The 22,509-nt window shown below is 42.4% G+C and overlaps 1 protein-coding gene across 6 annotated transcripts in view; it reads left to right on the forward strand.

Moving 5' to 3' along the window:
• Positions 1-22,509, forward strand: part of LOC115127624 (dymeclin-like) — a 165,507-nt gene that overhangs the window by 8,653 nt on the left and 134,345 nt on the right. For 4 of the 6 annotated variants that reach the window (XM_029657241.2, XM_029657247.2, XM_065017655.1 and 1 more), the window contains exons 2-4: positions 6,746-6,952; positions 12,338-12,390; positions 18,959-19,052. In XM_029657241.2, coding sequence (XP_029513101.2) covers positions 6,813-6,952; positions 12,338-12,390; positions 18,959-19,052 — 287 coding nt within the window. In that variant the 5' untranslated portion in view covers positions 6,746-6,812. Of the gene's footprint in view, positions 1-6,745; positions 6,953-12,337; positions 12,391-18,958; positions 19,053-22,509 lie in introns of those variants that run through there. The other 2 variants (XM_029657259.2, XM_029657252.2) reach the window with 2 other exon arrangements.

The raw sequence follows: 22,509 nt of genomic DNA on the forward strand, positions 1-22,509 counted from the left end.
CAATTTTGGTTGAGGCACGGTTCACATCATTACATTTACATTTAAGTCATTTAGCAGACGCTCTTATCCAGAGCGACTTACAAATTGGTGCGTTCACCTTAAGACATCCAGTGGAACAGCCACTTTACAATAGTGCATCTAAATCTTTTAAGGGGGGTGAGAAGGATTACTTTATCCTATCCTAGGTATTCCTGAAAGAGGTGGGGTTTCAGGTGTCTCCGGAAGGTGGTGATTGACTCCGCTGTCCTGGCGTCGTGAGGGAGTTTGTTCCACCATTGGGGGGCCAGAGCAGCGAACAGTTTTGACTGGGCTGCGCGGGAACTGTACTTCCTCAGTGGTAGGGAGGCGAGCAGGCCAGAGGTGGATGAACGCAGTGCCCTTGTTTGGGTGTAGGGCCTGATCAGAGCCTGGAGGTACTGAGGTGCCGTTCCCCTCACAGCTCCGTAGGCAAGCACCATGGTCTTGTAGCGGATGCGAGCTTCAACTGGAAGCCAGTGGAGGAGCGGAGGAGCGGGGTGACGTGAGAGAACTTGGGAAGGTTGAACACCAGACGGGCTGCGGCGTTCTGGATGAGTTGTAGGGGTTTAATGGCACAGGCAGGGAGCCCAGCCAACAGCGAGTTGCAGTAATCCAGACGGGAGATGACAAGTGCCTGGATTAGGACCTGCGCTGCTTCCTGTGTGAGGCAGGGTCGTACTCTGCGGATGTTGTAGAGCATGAACCTACAAGAACGGGCCACCGCCATGATGTTAGTTGAGAACGACAGGGTGTTGTCCAGGATCACGCCAAGGTTCTTAGCGCTCTGGGAGGAGGACACAATGGAGTTGTCAACCGTGATGGCGAGATCATGGAACGGGCAGTCCTTCCCCGGGAGGAAGAGCAGCTCCGTCTTGCCGAGGTTCAGCTTGAGGTGGTGATCCGTCATCCACACTGATATGTCTGCCAGACATGCAGAGATGCGATTCGCCACCTGGTCATCAGAAGGGGGAAAGGAGAAGATTAATTGTGTGTCGTCTGCATAGCAATGATAGGAGAGACCATGTGAGGTTATGACAGAGCCAAGTGACTTGGTGTATAGCGAGAATAGGAGAGGGCCTAGAACAGAGCCCTGGGGAACGCCAGTGGTGAGAGCGCGTGGTAATGCTTCTTGTGAATAGCAAGCTCAAATTTGGTGAGTGTTTTTTTTATAGGGCAAGGCAGCTCTAACCAACATCTCCAATCTTGTCTCATTGATTGGACTCCAGGCTAGCTGACTCCAGGCTAGCTGATTAGCCTCGGGGTTCACATAATCTTTCCAACATACACTGTGAATGTTGAAATAATGTATTCAATATAGACACGAACAATACAATAATTTGTGTGTTATTAGTTTAAGCACACAATGTTTGTCTATTGTTATGACTTAGATGAAGATCAGATCAAATTTGATGACCAATTCATACAGAAATCTAGGTAATTCCAAAGGGTTCACATACTTTTTCTTGCCACTGTATAATTAGGTAGCTCATTAAAGTAGTTCCTTAAATAAGATAAAGAACATTTCTGAGATGCCATACATTTTGCTACTGACTGACTGTGTGAGTAGTTAGACCCAGGCTTCAAAAATTTACATCACAGAATGTAGCCTAATGCAGCTCTCACCAGAAATGCAACTCTCACCAGAACCACTGCTTTTAACTAGGGCAAGGTGACCGGAAACATGACTCGAAAACAAATAGTATAGCTATTCCCTCCGCAAGGCAATCAAACAAGCTAATAAGCGTCAGTATAGAGACAAAGTAGAGTCGCAATTCAACGGCTCAGACACGAGGTATGTGGCAGGGTCTACAGTCAATCACGGATTACAAAAAGAAAACCCGCCCCGTCACGGACCAGGATGTCTTGCTCCCAGACAGACAAAATAACTTTTTTGCTCGCTTTGAGGACAATACAGTGCCACTGGCACGGCCCGCAACCAAAACCTGCGGACTCTCCTTCACTGCAGCCGCCGTGAGTAAAACATTTAAACGTGTTAACCCTCGCAAGGCTGCAGGCCCAGACGGCATCCCCAGCCGCGTCCTCAGAGCATGCGCAGACCAGCTGGCTGGTGTGTTTACGGACATATTCAATCAATCCTTATCCCAGTCTGCTGTTCCCACATGCTTCAAGAGGGCCACCATTGTTCCTGTTCCCAAGAAAGCTAAGGTAACTGAGCTAAACGACTACCGCCCCGTAGCACTCACTTCCGTCATCATGAAGTGCTTTGAGAGACTAGTCAAGGGACCATATCACCTCCACCCTACCTGACACCCTAGACACACTCCAATTTGCTTACCGCCCCAATAGGTCCACAGACGACGTAATCGCAACCACACTGCACACTGCCCTAACCCATCTGGACAAGAGGAATACCTATGTGAGTGCTGTTCATCGACTACAGCTCAGCATTTAACACCATAGTCTCGACCCCGCACTGTGCAACTGGGTACTGGACTTCCTGACGGGCCGCCCCCAGGTGGTGAGGGTAGGTAACAACATCTCCACCCCGCTGATCCTCAACACTGGGGCCCCACAAGGGTGCGTTCTGAGCCCTCTCCTTTACTCCCTGTTCACCCACGACTGCGTGGCCATGCACGCCTCCAACTCAATCATCAAGTTTGCGGATGACACCACAGTGGTAAGCTTGATTACCAACAACGACGAGACGGCCTACAGGGAGGAGGTGAGGGCCATCTGAGTGTGGTGTCAGAAAAATAACCTCACACTCAACGTCAACAAAACAAAGGAGATGATTGTGGACTTCAGGAAACAGCAGAGGGAGCACCCCCCTATCCACATCGACGGGACAGTAGTGGAGAGGGTAGTAATTTTTAAATTCCTCGGCGTACACATCACGGACTAACTGAATTGATCCACCCACACAGATAGCGTTGTGAGATCTGCACAACGCATCACCGGGGGCAAACTACCTGCCGTCCAGGACATCTACACCACCCGATGTCACAGGAAGGCCATAAAGATCATCAAGGACAACAACCACCCGAGCCACTGCCTGTTCACCCCGCTATCATCCAGAAGGCGAGGTCAGTACAGGTGCATCAAAGCAGGGACCGAGAGACTGGAAAAACAGCTTCTATCTCAAGGCCATCAGACTGTTAAACAGCCACCACTAACATTGAGTGGCTGCTGCCAACATACTGACTCAACTCCAGCCACTTTAATAATGGAAATTGATGTAAAAATTTTTATCACTAGGCACTTTAAACAATGCCACTTAATATAATGTTTACATACCCTACATTACACATCTCATATGCATATGTATATACTGTACTCTATCATCTACTGCATCTTTATGTAATACATTTATCACTAGCCACTTTAAACTATGCCACTTTGTTTACATACCCTACATTACTCATCTCATATGTATATACTGTACTCGATACCATCTACTGCATCTTGCCTATGCCGTTCTGTACCATCACTCATTCATGTATCTTCATGTACATATTCTTTATCCCTTTACACTTGTGTGTGTATAAGGTAGTAGTTGTGGACTTGTTAGGTTAGATTACTCGTTGGTTATTACTGCATTGCCAGAATTAGAAGCACAAGCATTTCGCTACACTCGTATTAACATCTGCTAACCATGTGTATGTGACAAATAACATTTGATTTTGATTTGATTTATAAACTCAGCAAAAAAAGAAACGTCCCTTTTTCAGGACCCTGTCTTTCAAAGATCATTTGTAAAAATCCAATAAAGTTCAGATCCTCATTGTAAAGGGTTTAAACACTGTTTCCCATGCTTGTTCAATGAACCAGAAACATTTATCAACATGCACCTGTGGAACGGTCATTTTAAGACACCAACCGCTGACAGACTGAAGGCAATGAAGGTCACAGTTATGAAAACTTAGGACACTAAAGAGGCCTTTCTACTGACTTTTTCTACTGACTCTGAAAAACACCAAAAGAAAGGTCCCAGGGTCCCTGCTCATCTGCAGGCATGCTGCAGATGCGGTCAGGGCAATAAATTGCAATGTCCGTACTGTGAGACGCCTAAGACAGCGCTATATGGAGACAGGACAAACAGCTGATCATCCTCGCAGTGGCAGACCACGTGTAACAACACCTGCACAGGATCGGTACACCCGAACATCACACCTGTGGGACAGGTACTGGATGGCGGCAACAACAACAACAGCCCGAGTTACAGCAGGAACGCACAATCCCTCCAACAGTCCGCAATAGGCTGAGAGAGGCTGGACAGAGGGCTTGTAGGTCTATTGTAAGGCACGTCCTCACCAGACATCACCGGCAACAACGTCACCTATGGGCACAAATCCACCGTCGCTGGACCACACAGGACTGTCAAAAAGTGCTCTTCACTGACGAGTTTCGGTTTTGTCTCACCAGGGGTGATGGTTGGATTCGCATTTATTGTCGAAGGAATGAGCGTGACACTGAGGCCTGTATCCTGGAGTGGGATCGAGGTGGAGGGTCCGTCATGGTCTGGGGGCGGTGTGTATCATCGGACTGAGCATGTTGTCATTGCAGTCAATCTCAACGCTCTGTGTTACAGGGAAGACATCCTCCTCCCTCGTGTGATACCCTTCCTGCAGGCTCATCCTGACATGACCCTCCAGCATGACATAGGCACCAGCCATACTGCTCTTTCTGTGTGTGATTTCCTACAAGACAGGAATTTTTGTGTTCTGCCATGGCCAGCGAAGAGCCCGGATCTCAATCCCATTGAGCACGTCTGGGACCTGTTGGATTGGAGGGTGAGGGCCATTCCCCCCAGAAATGTCTGGGAACTTGCAGGTGCCTTGGTGGAAGAGTGGGATAACATCTCACAGCAAGAGCTGGCAAATCTGGTGCAGTCCATGAGGAGGAGATGCACTGCAGTACTTAATGCAGCTGGTGGCCACACCAGATATTGACTGTCACTTTTGATTTTGAACCCCCCCTTTATTCAAGGACACATTTTTCCATATCTGTTAGGCACATGTCTGTGGAACTTGTTCAGTTTACATTTCAGTTGTTGAATCTTGTTATGTTCATACAAATACAGTGGGGCAAAAAAGTATTTAGTCAGCCACCAATTGTGCAAGTTCTCCTGCTTAAAAAGATGAGAGACAGACAAAATGAGGGGAAAAAATCCAGAAAATCACATTGTAGGATTTTTAATGAATTTATTTGGAAATTATGGTGGAAAATAAGTATTTGGTCACCTACAAACAAGCAAGATTTCTGGCTCTCACAGACCTGTAACTTCTTCTTTAAGGGGCTCCTCTGTCCTCCACTCGTTACCTGTATTAATGGCAGAAACAAAATTGTAGACCTTCACCAGGCTGGGAAGACTGAATCTGCAATAGATAAGCAGCTTGGTTTGAAGAAATCAACTGTGGGAGCATTATTAGGAAATGGAAGACATACAAGACCACTGATAATCTCCCTCGGTCTGGGGCTCCACGCAAGATCTCACCCCGTGGGGTCAAAATGATCACAAGAACGGTGAGCAAAAATCCCAGAACCACACGGGGGGACCTAGTGCACGACCTGCAGAGAGCTGGGACCAAAGTAACAAAGCCTACCATCAGTAACACACTACGCCGCCAGGGACTCAAATCCTGCAGTGCCAGATGTGTCCCCCTGCTTAAGCCAGTACATGTCCAGGCCCGTCTGAAGTTTGCTAGAGAGCATTTGGATGATCCAGAAGCAGATTGGGAGAATGTCATATGGTCAGATGAAACCAAAATAGAACTTTTTGGTAAAAACTCAACTCGTCGTGTTTGGAGGACAAAGAATGCTGAGTTGCATCCAAAGAACACCATACCTACTGTGAAGCATGGGGGTGGAAACCTCATGCTTTGGGCTGTTTTTCTGCCAAGGGACCAGGATGACTGATCCATATAAAGGAAAGAATCTCCTTCCATCAGCAAGGGCATTGAAGATGAAACGTGGCTGGGTTCTTTCAGCATGACAATGATCCCAAACACACCGCCCGGGCAACGAAGGAGTGGCTTCGTAAGAAGCATTTCAAGGTCCTGGAGTGGCCTAGCCAGTCTCCAGATCTCAACCCCATAGAAAATCTTTGGAGGGAGTTGAAAGTCCGTGTTGCCCAGCAACAGCCCCAAAACATCACTGCTCTAGACGAGATCTGCATGGAGGAATGGGCCAAAATACCAGCAACAGTGTGTGAAAACCTTGTGAAGACTTACAGAAAACGTTTGACCTCTTGTCATTGCCAACAAAGGGTATATAACAAAGTATTGAGATAAACTTTTGTTATTGACCAAATACTTATTTTCCACCATAATTTGCAAATAAATTCATAAAAAAATCGTACAATGTGATTTTCTGGATTTTTTTTCTCATTTTGTCTGTCATAGTTGAAGTGTACCTATGATGAAAATGACAGGCCTCTCTTATCTTTTTAAGTGGGAGAACTTGCACAATTGGTGGCTGACTAAATACTTTTTTGCCCCACTGTATTTACATGTTAAATTTGCTGAAAATAAAAGCAGGTTTTTTTGCTGAGTTTCGATCAGAAGTAGGCCTAGGTCTCAGTTAAATAAGATGATCTATTAACAACTGAACTAGGGCCCCATTCATTTTGAATGAGGACTCAGTTTTACTTCCTATTTCATGAACCATAACAAACATTTTAGTTAAGCTTATAATCTTGATAACCTGAGGGCAGTGGTTCTATTGATTAATTTAACATAAGTATGTTGCCTTCTTTTTACCTGTACAGTACCTGATGTGGTAGTGGGAGATGAGACAGTGAGAGTGAGCCTCTCCCTAGATCCACATCCCATGAGATGGGAGCCAACACAAGCCAGGTCAGTGACCTGTCAGAGAACCAGAGCCTCCGGACCCTGATCGGCACAGAGTCCATCTCAGATAATGACCCCTTCTGGAACCAGCTAATCTCCTTCACATTCATCAGCCCCACTAGCAGGTAAGAACATGCCCCGTATCCTTACACCACAGACAGAATCATGATGTGCTTTTCTTGACCCCGCCACCTGACGAGTTAGGGCCAGACCAGCATACCCATCAGGGAAACTATGCTGGCTCTCTACCTCAGTGCCAGACGTCTTGGCTCGACCACTTTTCCCGTAACGTGAGAACTGAGAACTGAGAACATGGTGCACTAGGTAGGGAATAGGGTGCCATTTGGGACGCAGCCCATGATAAACTAGTACACAACAACCATAGCAGTTGGGAAGACAGCACAAACAAATCTGACCAGGCTAATAAAGTAGGTACACAATTGGCACAAAATCATCCGGGTTTGGCCGGGGTAGCCCGTCATTGTAAATAAGAATTTGTTCTTAACTGACTTGCCTAGTTAAATAAAGGTAAAATCAAAAATAATAATTAAAAACCGAAATTTGGCAAACTATTCCAATTTTAGCAACCAGGAAATGTCAGAGCGATTTCCATGTAGTGCTTCTTTTGACTTCTTAGGGCTGCAATCCCGTTAACGGGATGATATGACAACAGCCAGTGAAAGTGCAGGGCCCCAAATTCAAAACAACAGAAATCTCACAATTAAAAAAATTCCTCAAACATATGTTGTATCTTATACCATTTTAAAGGTAATCTTGTTGTTTATCCCACCATAGTGTCTGATTTCAAATAGGCTTTACGGCAAAAGCACCACAAACGATATTGTTAGGTGACCACCAACTCACAGAAAAACCCAGCCATTTTTCCAGCCAAAGAGAGGAGTCACAAAAAGCAGAAATGGAGATAAAATGAATCACTAACTTTTGATGATCTTTATTAGATGACACTCATAGGACTTCATGTTACACAATACATGTATGTTATGTTTGATCGAGTTCATATTTATATTTAAAAAATCTGAGTTTACATTGGCGCATTACATACATTACATTCTCAGAAATCAGAAACGTCAACAGAAATCACATTATAAATATTCCTTTACCTTTTATGATCTTCATCAGAATGCACTCCCAGGAATCCTAGTTCCACAATAAATGCTTGATTTGTTCGATAATGTCCATTATTTATCCATTATTTATGTCCAAGTAGCTAATTTTGTTAGCGCGTTTAGTACACAAATCCAAACGCTCGTGCAGGTCCATCCGAACGTCGGACGAAAAAACTTGTCAAACTAAGTATAGAATACATCTTTAGGGTGTTGTTATCATAAATCTTCAATAAAGTTCCAACCGGAGAATTCCTTTGTGTGTAGAGAAGCCATGGAACACAGGTCGCTAATATCATGTGAATTGCGCATGACCAGCCCTTGGCTCTCTGCCAGACACCTGGCTCATTCAGCTCCCATTCAGCCCCACAACAAAGTAGAAGCCTCATTCAAGTTTCTAAAGATGGTTGACATCTAGTGGAAGCCCTAGGAAGTGCAACTTCATCCATATCCCACTGTGAATTCAATAGGGTCTGGGTTGAAAATCAACCAACCTCAGATTTCTTACGTCCTGTTTGGATTTCTTCTCAGGTTTTTGCCTGCCATATGAGTTCTGTTTATACTCACAGACATCATTCAAACAGTTTTAGAAACTTCAGTGTTTTCTATCCAATACTAATAATAATATGCATATATTAGCAACTGGGACTGAGAAGCAGGCCGTTGACTCTGGACAAATCTGTGCACCTTTCATCCAAGCTACTCAATACTGCCCCTGCAGCCATAAGAAGTAAAAGTAGATCAAACACCAGTTTTGTAATGTTTACTGTGGCTTCACTTTGCCCTCACCAATTACGTAATTTCCTGTCAATAACATACACACGCACGTACACACACCCTGTTATTTTATACTCCAGAGAACCGGAAACCGGAAAATAACAGTATTTCTCGAGGAACAGGATCAGAATTGGGAACGAAAGTGATCTATACTGTTCCGGAACAGAACCTTTATTTTAATACCGTGGGAACCGGTTAATTGTGTTCTTTTAGATTACGGGTATTGTTTTCCAGTCCCACAAAATGCAACAAGGACCTATTCAAAGCCCGTACTCTGTCACTCAGAAACGTATACCAGTGTCTGCCTGCCTGCCAGCTGAGAACTTTTTGCCTGTCTCCCCCTCCAAAGCATAGTCTACTGTAGTTTACTGATGTTACAAGCCTGATTCAGTATTTAAGGAGAGATTTTTAATTAGAGAAAAATGTATTACACTTTTTCAATACTAGTTTGTTATCACATTTCACGTTGAATGTCTCATTTTTTTAAACTCATTTTTTAACCACTCCACACATTTCTTGTTAACAAACTATAGTTTTGGCAAGTTGGTTAGAATATCTACTTTGTGCATGACAGAAGTAAGTTTTCCAACAATTGTTCACAAACAGATTATTTCACTTACAAATCACTGTATCACAATTCCATTGGGTCAGAAGTTTACATACACTAAGTTGGCTGTGCCTTTAAACAGCTTGGAACATTCCAGAAAATGATGTCATGGCTTTAGAAGCTTCTGATAGGCTAATTGATATCATTTGAGTCAATTGGAGGTGTACCTGTGGATGTATTTCAAGGCCTACCTTCAAACTCATTGCCTCTTTGCTTGACATCATGGGAAAATCAAAAGAAATCAGCCAAGACCTCAGAAAAAAATGGTAGACCTCCACAAGTCTGATTCATCCTTGGGAGCAATTTCAAAACACCTGAAGGTACCACATTCATCTAAAGAAACAATAGTACGCAAGTATAAACACCATGGGACCACGCAGCCATCACACTGCTCAGGAAGGAGATGCGTTCTGTCTCCTAGAGATGAACATACTTTGGTGCGAAAAGTGCAAATCAATCCCAGAACAACAGCAAAGGACCTTGTGAAGATGCTGGACGAAACCGGTGCAAAAGTATCAATATCCACAGTAAAATGAGTCCCATATCGACATAACCTGAATGGCCGCTCAGCAAGGAAGAAGCCACTGCTCCAAAACCGCCATAAAAAAGCCAGACTATGGTTTTCATCTGCACATGGGGACAAATATTGTACTTTTTGGAGAAATGTCCTCCAGTCTGATGAAACTAAAATAAAACTGTTTGGTCATAATGACCATCGTTATGTTTGGAGGAAAAAGGGGGAGGCTTGCAAGCCAAAGAACACCATCCCAACCGTGAAGCACGGGGGTGGCAGCATCATGTTGTGGGGGTGCTTTGCTGCAGAACGGACTGGTGCACTTCACAAAATGGATGGCATCATGAGGTAGGAAAATTATGTGGATATATTGAAGCAACATCTCAAGACATCAGTCAGGAAGTTAAAAGCTTGGTCGCAAATGAGTCTTCCAAATTAACAATGACCCCAAGCATACTTCCAAAGTTGTGACAAAATGGCTTAAGGACAACAAGTCCAGGTTTTGGAGTGGACATCACAAAACCCTGACTTCAATCCAATAGAACATTTGTGGGCAGAACTGGATAAGCGTGTGCAAGCATGGAGGCCTACAAACCTGACTCAGTTACACAAGCTCTGTCAGGAGGAATGGGCCAAAATTCACCCAACTTATTGTGGGAAGCTTGTGGAAGGCAACCCGAAACGTTTGACCCAAGTTTAACAATTCAAAGGCAATGCATGAAATACTAATTGAGTGTATATAAACTTCTGACCCACTGGGAATGTGATGAAATAAATTAAAGTCCAAAAGCCTAATCCTACTAATTGAAATATTGTAAAAGCATTAAGACAAATTTAAAGTTATGAAGTATTCTAGTAGTGTTAAATGTCCTTAAAGTTGCAGCTTTTAAATGGGAAAAATTATGGAAATTGGAGTCAATGCTATTCTCAATCACAGATCTATTGAGAATGACAAATGTTTTAGGTCACAAAAAGTGAAATTGAGCAAACATTACAAGTATGGAAAAATTGAATGAGAAGTCAATATCTTAGGCTAAAGATAAGGAAAGCTTATGAAAGAAATCATGCGTAGGTGGCCAAGCCCCATCTCCATATTTTACTAGCAATGTGCAACCTACCTACAATGCATAAAGGCAGAAATGCGACTCCGTTTATCCAGTTCTGAGGACGGCACAGGTCTGCGGCCCATGATTTACAACCGATCACATAACACAAAACCAGCAAGGCTCTGACTGTGTCACTTGCTCCATCTGTGCGCTTCAGCACACACAGATGCGCAGATATCCAGATATACCTAGGCTACTACACATCTCTTTCTTGCCAAGGCTCCACCAGAGTGGAATAGGCTGTTAGAAAAGACTTGGCTCCACTAAATATATTTTGTCAATGTCATGTTTCGTCTCGTCCCTCCCGTAGCATGCGAGCTTGCGCTAGCAGTCTTTGTGTTAAACATAAACATATTTTTGGGGGGTGATGGCCGCTAGGGGCTGATAACATTGTCTATGGGCAGGCAAAGAAAATGATTTGTTCTTCACTCATTTCAGTCACCTTTCTGTTCGATGGTGTTGGTCCTTTTTTGGGAGGGGGGAGAGAAGTGACTTCAGCTTTCGGACATGTAAAAAATCTGCCCTGCTTGTCCAAAGGACAAGTGGCTAAGAAAGTTAATGTCAAGCCCTGCCCAGCGCTTTAAGCCAAGTCGTCTCCTCCACCCTCTCTCGCTTTCTCGCAAAATTTCAGTCGCATCTCACACACTACACTTGTCTGTCCAATGTATGTAAATAGCTTGCCCGCTCCATAGCAAGCTGCTCTAGCCGCAATGATTGCTGAAGTAATTTAATGTCGAGCTAAATTTTAAAAAATGAAATTGAACCCTATGGGCCCTGGTCAAAAGTAGTGCAGAACATTGGGGATAAGGTGCCATTTGGGACTTATCCCGGGATGCAAACATTAGCTAAAGTGCAGGATGCAGCGAAGGCCCACGTTACAGCAGGCTGTCAACATTAGCTAAGAACTTGAAGTTTGTCTTCCAGGCCAAACAGCTTTTAGGTTCCGGTTTTACGCATCAGCTGACTTGGAGTAATGTTCTAACAGACTTTATGATCAGATGTGACCGTATATGTAGTTGACCTTAAGTTACAGTAACAGCTTGCTGAAATGGTAGGTGTTTTCTGATTGTACAGTACAAGCTTATTTACATTAGTGAGGCACATAAGAGGAGTGGATGTTTTCAAGTGGTAGTGATGGGAAACCGGAGTTAGCCAATGAGAGTTTTGAGACGTATAAAATTGTACTCTAGTTCTGTTTCTAAGAATGAGTGTGTTGTGACTATGCTAACTTGACAGTAGAGGATAGACAGTAGACTGATGATGACAACTTTCATTTCAGAGAACTGTCCAGAGTTCCACAGTACTGTGGTATTGAATTGACCAACATTTTCTCGCTCTCTCGCTCTTTCGCTCTCTCTCTCTTGCTCATTCTCCCTCTACAGTTGTAACTCCAAGCTGTTGGAAGAGGCTGTTATTCCCCTGGCCAAGATCCTGAGTACGTCTTATGTTTGTTGGTTTGAGTGTTATGCCTGCCTGATAGATATACATGCATACATACATACACACACACACACACACACTACATTCGGAAAGTATTCAGACTAGAGGTCGACCGAATATGATTTTTCAGCGCCGATACCGATTATTGGAGTACCAAAACAAAAGCCGATACCGATTGATCGGCCAATTTTTATATATACAGTGGGGCATAAAAGTATTTAGTCAGCCACCAATTGTGCAAGTTCTCCCACTTAAAAAGATGAGAGGTCTGTAATTTTCATCATAGGTACACTTCAACTATGACAGACAAAATTAGAAAAAAAATCCTGAAAATCACATTGTAGGATTTTTAATGAATTTATTTGCAAATTATGGTGGAAAATAAGTATTTGGTCAATAACAAAAGTTTATCTAAATACTTTGTTATATACCCTTTGTTGGCAATGACAGAGGTCAAACGTTTTCTGTAAGTCTTCACAAGGTTTTCACACACTGTTGCTGGTATTTTGGCCCATTCCTCCATGCAGATCTCGTCTAGAGCAGTGATGTTTTGGGGCTGTTGCTGGGCAACACGGACTTTCAACTCCCTCCAAAGATTTTCTATGTGGTTGAGATCTGGAGACTGGCTAGGCCACTCCAGGACCTTGAAATGCTTCTTACGAAGCCACTCCTTCGTGGCCCGGGTGGTGTGTTTGGGATCATTGTCATGCTGAAAGACCCAGCCACGTTTCATCTTCAATGCTCTCCACAGGTCATTCACTAGGTCCCCCCGTGTGGTTCTGGGATTTTTGCTCACCGTTCTTGTGATCATTTTGACCCCACGGGGTGAGGTCTTGCGTGGAGCCCCAGATCGAGGGAGATTATCAGTGGTCTTGTATGTCTTCCATTTCCTAATAATTGATTTTCTGGATTTTTTTCTCTCTCATTTTGTCTGTCACAGTTGAAGTGTACCTATGATGAAAATTACAGGCCTCTCTCATCTTTCTAAGTGGGACAACTTGCACAATTGGTGGCTGACTAAATACTTTTTTGCCCCACTGTATATATTTGTAATAATGACAATTACAACAATACTGAATGAACACTTATTTTAACTTAATATAATACATCAATAAAGTCAATTTAGTCTCAAATAAATAATGAAACATATTCAATTTGGTTTAAATAATGCAAAAACAGTGTTGGAGAAGAAAGTAAAAGTGCAATATTTGCCATGTAAAAAAGCTAACGTTTAAGTTCCTTGCTCAGAACATGAGAACGTATGAAAGCTGGTGGTTCCTTTTAACATGAGTCTTCAATATTCCCAGGTAAGAAGTTTTAGGTTGTAGTTATTATAGGACTATTTCTCTCTATACCATTTGTATTTCATATACCTTTGACTATTGGATGTTCAAAACTTTAGTATTGCCAGCCTAATCTCGGGATTTGATAGGCTTGAAGTCATAAACAGAGCAATGTTTGAAGCACAGCGAAGAGCTGCTGGCAAATGCAGGAAAGTGCTGTTTGAATGAATGCTTATGAGCCTGCTGCTGCCTACCACCGCTCAGTCAGTCTGCTCTATCAAATCATAGACTTAATTATAATAACACACAGAAATATGAGCCTTGGGTCATTAATATGGTCAAATCTGGAAACTATCATTTAGAAAACAAAATGTTTATTCTTTCAGTGAAATACAGAACCGTTATGTTTTTTTTATCTAATGGGTGGCATCCATAAGTCTAAATATTGCGGTTACATTTGCACAACCTTCAATGTTGTGTCATAATTATTGAAAATTCTGGCAAATTAATTACGGTCTTTGTTAGGAAGAAATGGTCTTCACACAGTTCGCAACGAGCCAGGCGGCCCAAACTGCTGCATATACCCTGACTCTGCTTGCACAGAAGGCATGAAAAGTGACACAATTTAACTAGTTAAAAGAAATTCATGTTAGCAGCCAATATTAACTAAACATGCAGGTTTAAAAATATTTACTTGTGTATTGATTTTAAGAAAGGCATTGATGTTTATGGTTAGTACACATTGGTGCAACGATAGTGCTTTTTTTGCGAATGCGCTTGTTAAATCACCCGTTTGGCGAAGTAGGCTGTGATTCAATGATAAATTAACAGGCACCGCAACGATTATATGCAACGCAGTACACGCTAGATAAACTTGCAATATCATCAACCATGTGTAGTTAACTAGTGATTATGTTAAGATTGATTGTTTTTTAGAAGATCCGTTTAATGCTAGCTAGCACCTTACCTTGGCTCCTTGCTTACCTCGCAAAATAGGTAGTCAGCCTGCCACGCAGTCTCCTCGTGGAGTGGATTGTACGGCCATAATCGGTGTCCAAAAATGCTGATTACCGATTGTTATGAAAACTTGAAATCGGCCATTCCGATTAATCGGTCGTCCTCTAATTCAGACCCCTTGACTTTTTCCACATTTTGTTACGTTACAGCCTTATTCTAAAATTAATTAAATAGTTTTTTCCCCTCATCAATCTACATGCAATAGTCCATAATGACAAAGCAAAAAAAAGGTTTTTAGCAATCTTTGCAAATGTAAAAAATAACTGATTACAGCCTTGAGTCTTCTTGGGTATGACTCTACAAGTTTGGCACACCTGTATTTGGGGAGTTTCTCCCATTCTTCTCTGCAGATCCTCTCAAGCTCTGTCAGGTTGTATGGGGAGCATTTTCAGGTCTCTACAGAGATGTTTGATTGGGTTCAAGTCCAGGCTCTGGCTGTGCCCCTCAAGGACATTCAGAGACTCCTGTGTTGTCTTGGCTGTGTGCTTAGGGTCGTTGTCCTGTTGGAAGGTGAACCTTTGCCCCAGTCTGAGGTCCTAGGTGCTGTGGAGCAGGTTTTCATCAAGGATCTCTCTGTACTTTGCTCCGTTCATCTTTCCCTCTATCCTGACTTGTCTCCCAGTCCCTGCCGCTGAAAACCATCCCCAAAGCGTGATGCTGCCACTAGAATGCTTAACCGTAGGGATGGTGCCAGGTTTCCTCCAGATGTGACGCTTGACATTCAGGCCAAAGAGTTCAATCTTGGTTTCATCAGACCAGAGAATCTTGTTTCCATTGTGTTCTTGGGGACCTTCAATGCTGCAGACATTTTTTGCTATCCTTCTCCAGATCTGCGCCTTGACACAATCCTGTCTCTGAGCTCTACGGACAAGTGCCTTTCCAAATCATGTCCAATCAATTGAATTTACCACAGGTGGACTCCAATCAAGTTGAAGAAACATCTCAAGGATGATCAATGGAAACAGGATGAGCTCAATTTCGAGTCTCATAGCAAAGGGTCTGAATATTTATGTGAAAAAGGTATTTCTCTTTTTATTTTTACTACTTTTTAATGAATTTCTAAAAACCTGTTTTTAGAAATTCATTAAAAAGTGGCTTGCTGAGGATTTGTTTTATTTTGGCAATTTTATAATAAGGCTGTAAAGGCCTAATTAGTGGAGTGCTGCAGAGATGGTTGTCCATCTAATCTGGAAGGTTCTCCCATCGCCACAGAGGACCTCTCAGTCTCATCCATTTTTAGAATAACAATGTGGAAAAAGTCAGTCTTAATACTTCACAAATGCACTGTATGTGTATGTACAGTACCAGTCAAAAGTTTGGACACACCTACTCATTACATGGTTTTTCTTTATTTTTTACTATTTTCTACATTGTAGATTAATAGTGAAGAATATCAAAACTATGAAATCATGTAATAACCCCCACAAAAAATCTAATTTATTTGAGATTCTTCACAAAGTAGCCAACCTTTGCCATACATACAGTGCCTTGCGAAAGTATTCGGCCCCCTTGAACTTTGCGACCTTTTGCCACATTTCAGGCTTCAAAGATAAAGATATAAAACTGTATTTTTTTAATGAAGAATCAACAACAAGTGGGACACAATCATGAAGTGGAACGACATTTATTGGATATTTCAAACTTTTTTAACAAATCAACAACTGAAAAATTGGGCGTGCAAAATTATTCAGCCCCCTTAAGTTAATACTTTGTAGCGCCACCTTTTGCTGTGATTACAGCTGTAAGTCGCTTGGGGTATGTCTCTATCAGTTTTGCACATCGAGAGACTGATTTTTTTTCCCATTCCTCCTTGCAAACCAGCTCGAGCTCAGTGAGGTTGGATGGAGAGCATTTGTGAACAGCAGTTTTCAGTTCTTTCCACATATTCTCGATTGGATTCAGGTCTGGACTTTGACTTGGCCATTCTAACACCTGGATATGTTTATTTTTGAACCATTCCATTGTAGATTTTGCTTTATGTTTTGGATCATTGTCTTGTTGGAAGACAAATCTCCGTCCCAGTCTCAGGTCTTTTGCAGACTCCATCAGGTTTTCTTCCAGAATTGTCCTGTATTTGGCTCCATCCATCTTCCCATCAATTTTAACCATCTTCCCTGTCCCTGCTGAAGAAAAGCAGGCCCAAACCATGATGCTGCCACCACCATGTTTGACAGTGGGGATGGTGTGTTCAGGGTGTTGCTTTTACGCCAAACATAACGTTTTGCATTGTTGCCAAAAAGTTCAATTTTGGTTTCATCTGACCAGAGCACCTTCTTCCACATGTTTGGTGTATCTCCCAGGTGGCTTGTGGCAAACTTTAAACAACACTTTTTATGGATATCTTTAAGAAATGGCTTTCTTCTTGCCACTCTTCCATAAAGGCCAGATTTATGCAATATACGACTGATTGTTGTCCTATGGACAGAGTCTCCCACCTCAGCTGTAGATCTCTGCAGTTCATCCAGAGTGATCATGGGCCTCTTGGCTGCATCTCTGATCAGTCTTCTCCTTGTATGAGCTGAAAGTTTAGAGGGACGGCCAGGTCTTGGTAGATTTGCAGTGGTCTGATACTCCTTCCATTTCAATATTATCGCTTGCACAGTGCTCCTTGGGATGTTTAAAGCTTGGGAAATCTTTTTGTATCCAAATCCACAAATTCACAACAGTATCTCGGACCTGCCTGGTGTGTTCCTTGGTCTTCATGATGCTCTCTGCGCTTTTAACGGACCTCTGAGACTATCACAGTGCAGGTGCATTTATACGGAGACTTGATTACATACAGGTGGATTGTATTTATCATCATTAGTAATTTAGGTCAACATTGGATCATTCAGAGATCCTCACTGAACTTCTGGAGAGAGTTTGCTGCACTGAAAGTAAAGGGGCTGAATAATTTTGCACAGCCAATTTTTCAGTTTTTGATTTGTTAAAAAAGTTTGAAATATCCAATAAATGTCGTTCCACTTCATGATTGTGTCCCACTTGTTGTTGATTCTTCACAAAAAAATACAGTTTTATATCTTTGTTTGAAGCCTGAAATGTGGCAAAAGGTCGCAAAGTTCAAGGGGGCCGAATACTTTCGCAAGGCACTGTACATACATGCATACATACATACTGAACAAAAATATTAACTAGATTTTACTGAGTTACTGTTCATATAAGGAAATCAGTCAATTGAAATAAATAAATGAAGCCATAATCTATGGATTTCACATGACTGGGAATACACATACATATGTCATATCTAGTGTGAACACCATTTGCCTCAAGCAGCACAACACATCTCCTTCGCCAAAGTTGATTAGGCTGTTGATTGTGGCCTGTATAATAATGTTGGCCCACTCCTTTTCGATGGCTGAGCAAAGTTGCTGGATATTGGCGGGAACTGGAACACGCTGTCGTACATGTAAATCTAGAGCATCCCATACATGCTCAAGGGGTGACATTTTCAGCTTTTCAGCATTTTCAGCTTACAGTATTATCATGCTGAAACATCAGGTGATGGCGGCGGATGAATGGCACAACAATTGGCCTCAGGATCTTGTCACGGTATCTCTGTGCATTCAAATTGCCATCGATAAAATGCAATTGCAATGCAATTGTGTTCATTGTCTTTAGCTTATGCCTGCCCATACCATAACCCAACCGCCACCATGGGGCACTCTGTTCACAACGTTGACATTAGCAAACCACTTGCTCACACGACGCCTTTGCAGTTTTGAGGCCGGTTGGATGTATGGCCAAATTCTGAAAAATGACGTTGGAGATGGCTTATGGTAGAGAAATTAACATTCAATTCTATGGAATCTGCTCTGGTGGACATTCCTGCAGTCAGCATGCCAATTGCACACTCCCTCAAAACCTAAGATATCTGTGGTATTGTGCTGTGTGACAAAACAGCATATTTGAGTGGCCTTTTATTGTCCCCCAGTACAAAGTGCACCTGAGTAATGATCATGCTGTTTAATTCACTTTTTGATATGCTACAACTGTCAGGTGGATATGGATTGTCATGGAAAAGGAGAAATGCTTACTAACAGGAATACAAACCTATTTGAGAGAATTAAGCTTTTTGTGCATATGGAACATTTCTGAGATCTTTAATTTCAGCTCATGAAACAGTACCAACACTTTACATGTTGCGTTTATATTTCTGTTCAGTATAGATTTATTGATGTAATGTGTGTCAGAATCACCAAGCAGTTCTTTTAAATACAGTGTACTGTGTCTTCCTCTCTCCTCTCCGGTCTGCCCCTCCTACAGTTGAGAACAATCCCAGAACAGGGAATTTTGGAGCCCTAGTGAGAATATTCCTAGGAAGAACCAAAGAGTTGAAAATATCCACAGAATGCCAAGAGTGAGTACTATGTGTAAAACCAAGTAACAAGTGCTGTTCCAAGAACAAGTGATGGGATGGGAATCAGTGATCTAAATTGAGTAGTTCAATAATAAATAGACCTACGCCCTGTGTTGTATGCTTGTGTTTAAATCAGTGACTGGGATGAAATGGTCATGTAGGCTTAGAGTTTGGGACTATGACATGGATAGTACAATAATTAATATGTTGTGTTCTGTACTCATGATTTAGTGGTAATGCTCTAGCAGAACCATTGACTTTTTACATTTCCCATGGGAATCCATCAAAAGGTATTGTTTGGTCTGTGTTGGTGACAAACCCAACCGCACTCTGGATGGGAGATCCAACTCATCCAAGTTGAAATCCAGATGATCTGATAAGTGTTTCATTCATAAACCTGAGGGTGGAGTGAGTCAGTTATCCCTCCCTATTCCTCTCTTCAATCTGGTTTTCCAGTTTTACCCACATAATTGGAGGCGTATTTGCATTGTGCATGGGTAATTTGCATTGTGCTGTGATTCGCTCTGGTCATGAACACCATGGGATTTTGTCACCGTAGTTGGATTGGAAGTGGCCTTGCGGTCTAATGATACCTGTGAGAAATCCCGCTTATGGTCACTTGTAAGAGAAGAGGAGCAGCTGTCAAACCTCTAGTAAGGCAAGAGAGACACCAGCGGTTCTCAGACACCAGCTGTCAGACTTCCAGTAAGTAAGAGACATCAACTGAAACTTCATAGTAATTAGTGGAATAGGGGCGGCTCTAAGTTTACCAACTAGATCTGGTGGACCAGATGTGTGCGGTGGTGGAAAGGTGTCTGCATGGGAAAACTCTGGGAGAAAAACATTAAAACATAAAAAATGACATGTGAAGCTATTGATGTTTGTGTGAACTGCAAGGCTACGCTGGTTCTCATAGAACTGTGTAGGTCATGCCACTTGTAAAATGGTGGGTGTCCTCACAAGGCTTCACATACAACCTTGCCACAGTTACAATAGAAGCTAGTAGTAACTCACAAAATATAGGAAACACCATCATAACGCGTCTTAATAGGGCGTTGGGCCACCACGAACTGTCAGAACAACTTCAGTACTTCCTGGCATAGATTCTACTGGAACTCTGGAACTCTATTGGAGGGAGGCGACACCATTCTTCCACGAGAATTTCCATCACTTGGTGTTTTGGTGGTGGAAAATGCTGTTTAAGTCACTGCTCCAGAATTTACCATAAGTGTTCAATTGGGTTGAGATCTGATGACTGGGACACACACACACACACGGGTTCGATACTGTGACCAAAACAGTCTCATTTGATGTAATTTGACTTGGCAGTGCGACACACTTTTTAAAATTGGTCGCAAGGGTGCCAGTGGAAAAATGTACCTGGTCATGTTAGTTTTTGGATCACAATTTGCTTGTTTTTGTATTATATTCATTTATTCAGTATTGTGAAATTGCCCAAAAATCAACCAACTTTCTGATGAGCCAACAACAGCATGGAAATGCCCGTCTGTGTGTGTCAGGACTGCACATAGCCTACAGGGTTGCACGCTGGCCCGAGGAGGTTTTAGAATCCCCAGTCAATCATCCCTTGTCAGTAGCCAGTGATAAAAAATATTGTAATAATGATATTTTTAATCTAGGCTATATAATTGATTAATAAATGTTAGTTGATTATTTATCACGTGTGCTGTACACATATAGCCTATAGGTAATCTACCCGGCAGAGAGAGTGCGCAGCTCTCAAACAGCTGCTTGGAGCAGCTTAACGAAGACTGACAGCGGTAGTGGTAGAAAGGTCGTAGGAAAGATGTTCCAAGTTATGATATCTACCAGTAAATGCTAAGGCAAGAATGGGTGAGCAGAGTAACTTCAAAGTAGTGTATTTCTACCTGGCAGAATAATAATAATTTGCATCAATCCAGTGGCAATTAGTTTTGAAAACTCAATGTGTGCTACAGAAACACCGCTAGCCAAACACAACTGTCTGGCTGGTGTGCATCTGAATTAAAGGGTAACTACAAAGTTTTTTTTCTCCCCCAGACTTAAAAAATGGTCCCCTGATGTGGTTGAAGCATTGTTGTGGATTTAGAACATCCAGTTTTGTTTTTCCAATTTAGAAAGTGTGATTTTTGAGAATGAAAACCTGACAAAATGGTGGATTATGCCCTCTAGAAGATTTAGGAGAAAATAACACATGTCACTGAAATCTGCAGTAAATGCATTTTGCACTATATTTTAAGTCTATTTTCTTTGCTGTTACAGTAAATCTATCCAAATCAATGTTAGAAGACAATGGCATGCTAATTTAAAGATGGCTAGTCATAATTAGCCTGCTTCTGTATGGAATGCAGGCGCATTATGGGACTCGGGCCAGGTCATTAATATATATATATTTTTTAAATGGGTCTACCAAATCATGTGCTGGTTTCACCAACTGAAAAAGTTGGTAGCACTGGTAGTACAAGTTAGTGTTGAACCCTGCACACACAAATCAAATTTATTTATATAGCCCTTCGTACATCAGCTGATATCTCAAAGTGCTGTACAGAAACCCAGCCTAAAACCCCAAACAGCAAACAATGCATCCACACTTGTATCCACATATGCTCCTTTGAGTCCATCTTCCAAAGTCACTAAAATCTCTTCTAGCCATGGTAGACAAAATAATGGGCAACTGGGCATTTTTATACATGACCATGATGGGATGTTAATTGCTTAATTAACTCAGGAACCCTAACTCTGTGGAAGCATCTGCTTTCAATATACTTGTTTTCTTTATTTTATTTTGGCAGTTACCTGTATTACTTCGGTCATAATATTGACTTGAATGTGTATTTATGCGAGTGTTGGTGTGCTTATTTAAAAGTAATGCAGTTGCTTTGGTCATGTATTGGCTTGATTATAAGTTTTGGTTAGTGTGCTGGTTAGTGTGCTTACATGAACTGTTGGGACATGCCTTTGGTCATAATATTGGCTTGTATGTGTGTTTTTATGTTAGTGTTGATTGGTGGGCTTAAATGAACTGGTGGTACATGTGTGTGACCAGAAATCAGAGGCTCATCCATCCTTCCTAACTGTCATGGCTGTTGTGACTGTCACTGTGAGAGGCTGCTCTTTTCCTCAGTGGTAGTCAAGGCTGCTGCTACGTCTCTAGCGGATGTGTCGCAAGTCACGACTGGTGTCACAACTGTTGTCACCTGCTGTGACTTGTTTTTGTGAGTGTCTGCTTTGTTGGTGTTCTTATATGACCTGGTGAACACCCGAGATCAGAGCAGAGGCTCATCCATTCTTCCTGGCTGTGGTAACTGTCTGACTGTGAGAATAGACAATTAGTCAAGGCTACTGCGTGTCTCTATAGCGGATGTGTCACGAGTCATAACTGCTGTCTCCCTGAAGGGGCCAATCAGTCTGAGGACAAGCCAAGGGGCCACAGGACATCTCTATGTCACAGGATGTC

This window comes from Oncorhynchus nerka, linkage group LG4 (assembly GCF_034236695.1).
Source record: "Oncorhynchus nerka isolate Pitt River linkage group LG4, Oner_Uvic_2.0, whole genome shotgun sequence".
Taxonomy (NCBI): domain Eukaryota; kingdom Metazoa; phylum Chordata; class Actinopteri; order Salmoniformes; family Salmonidae; genus Oncorhynchus; species Oncorhynchus nerka.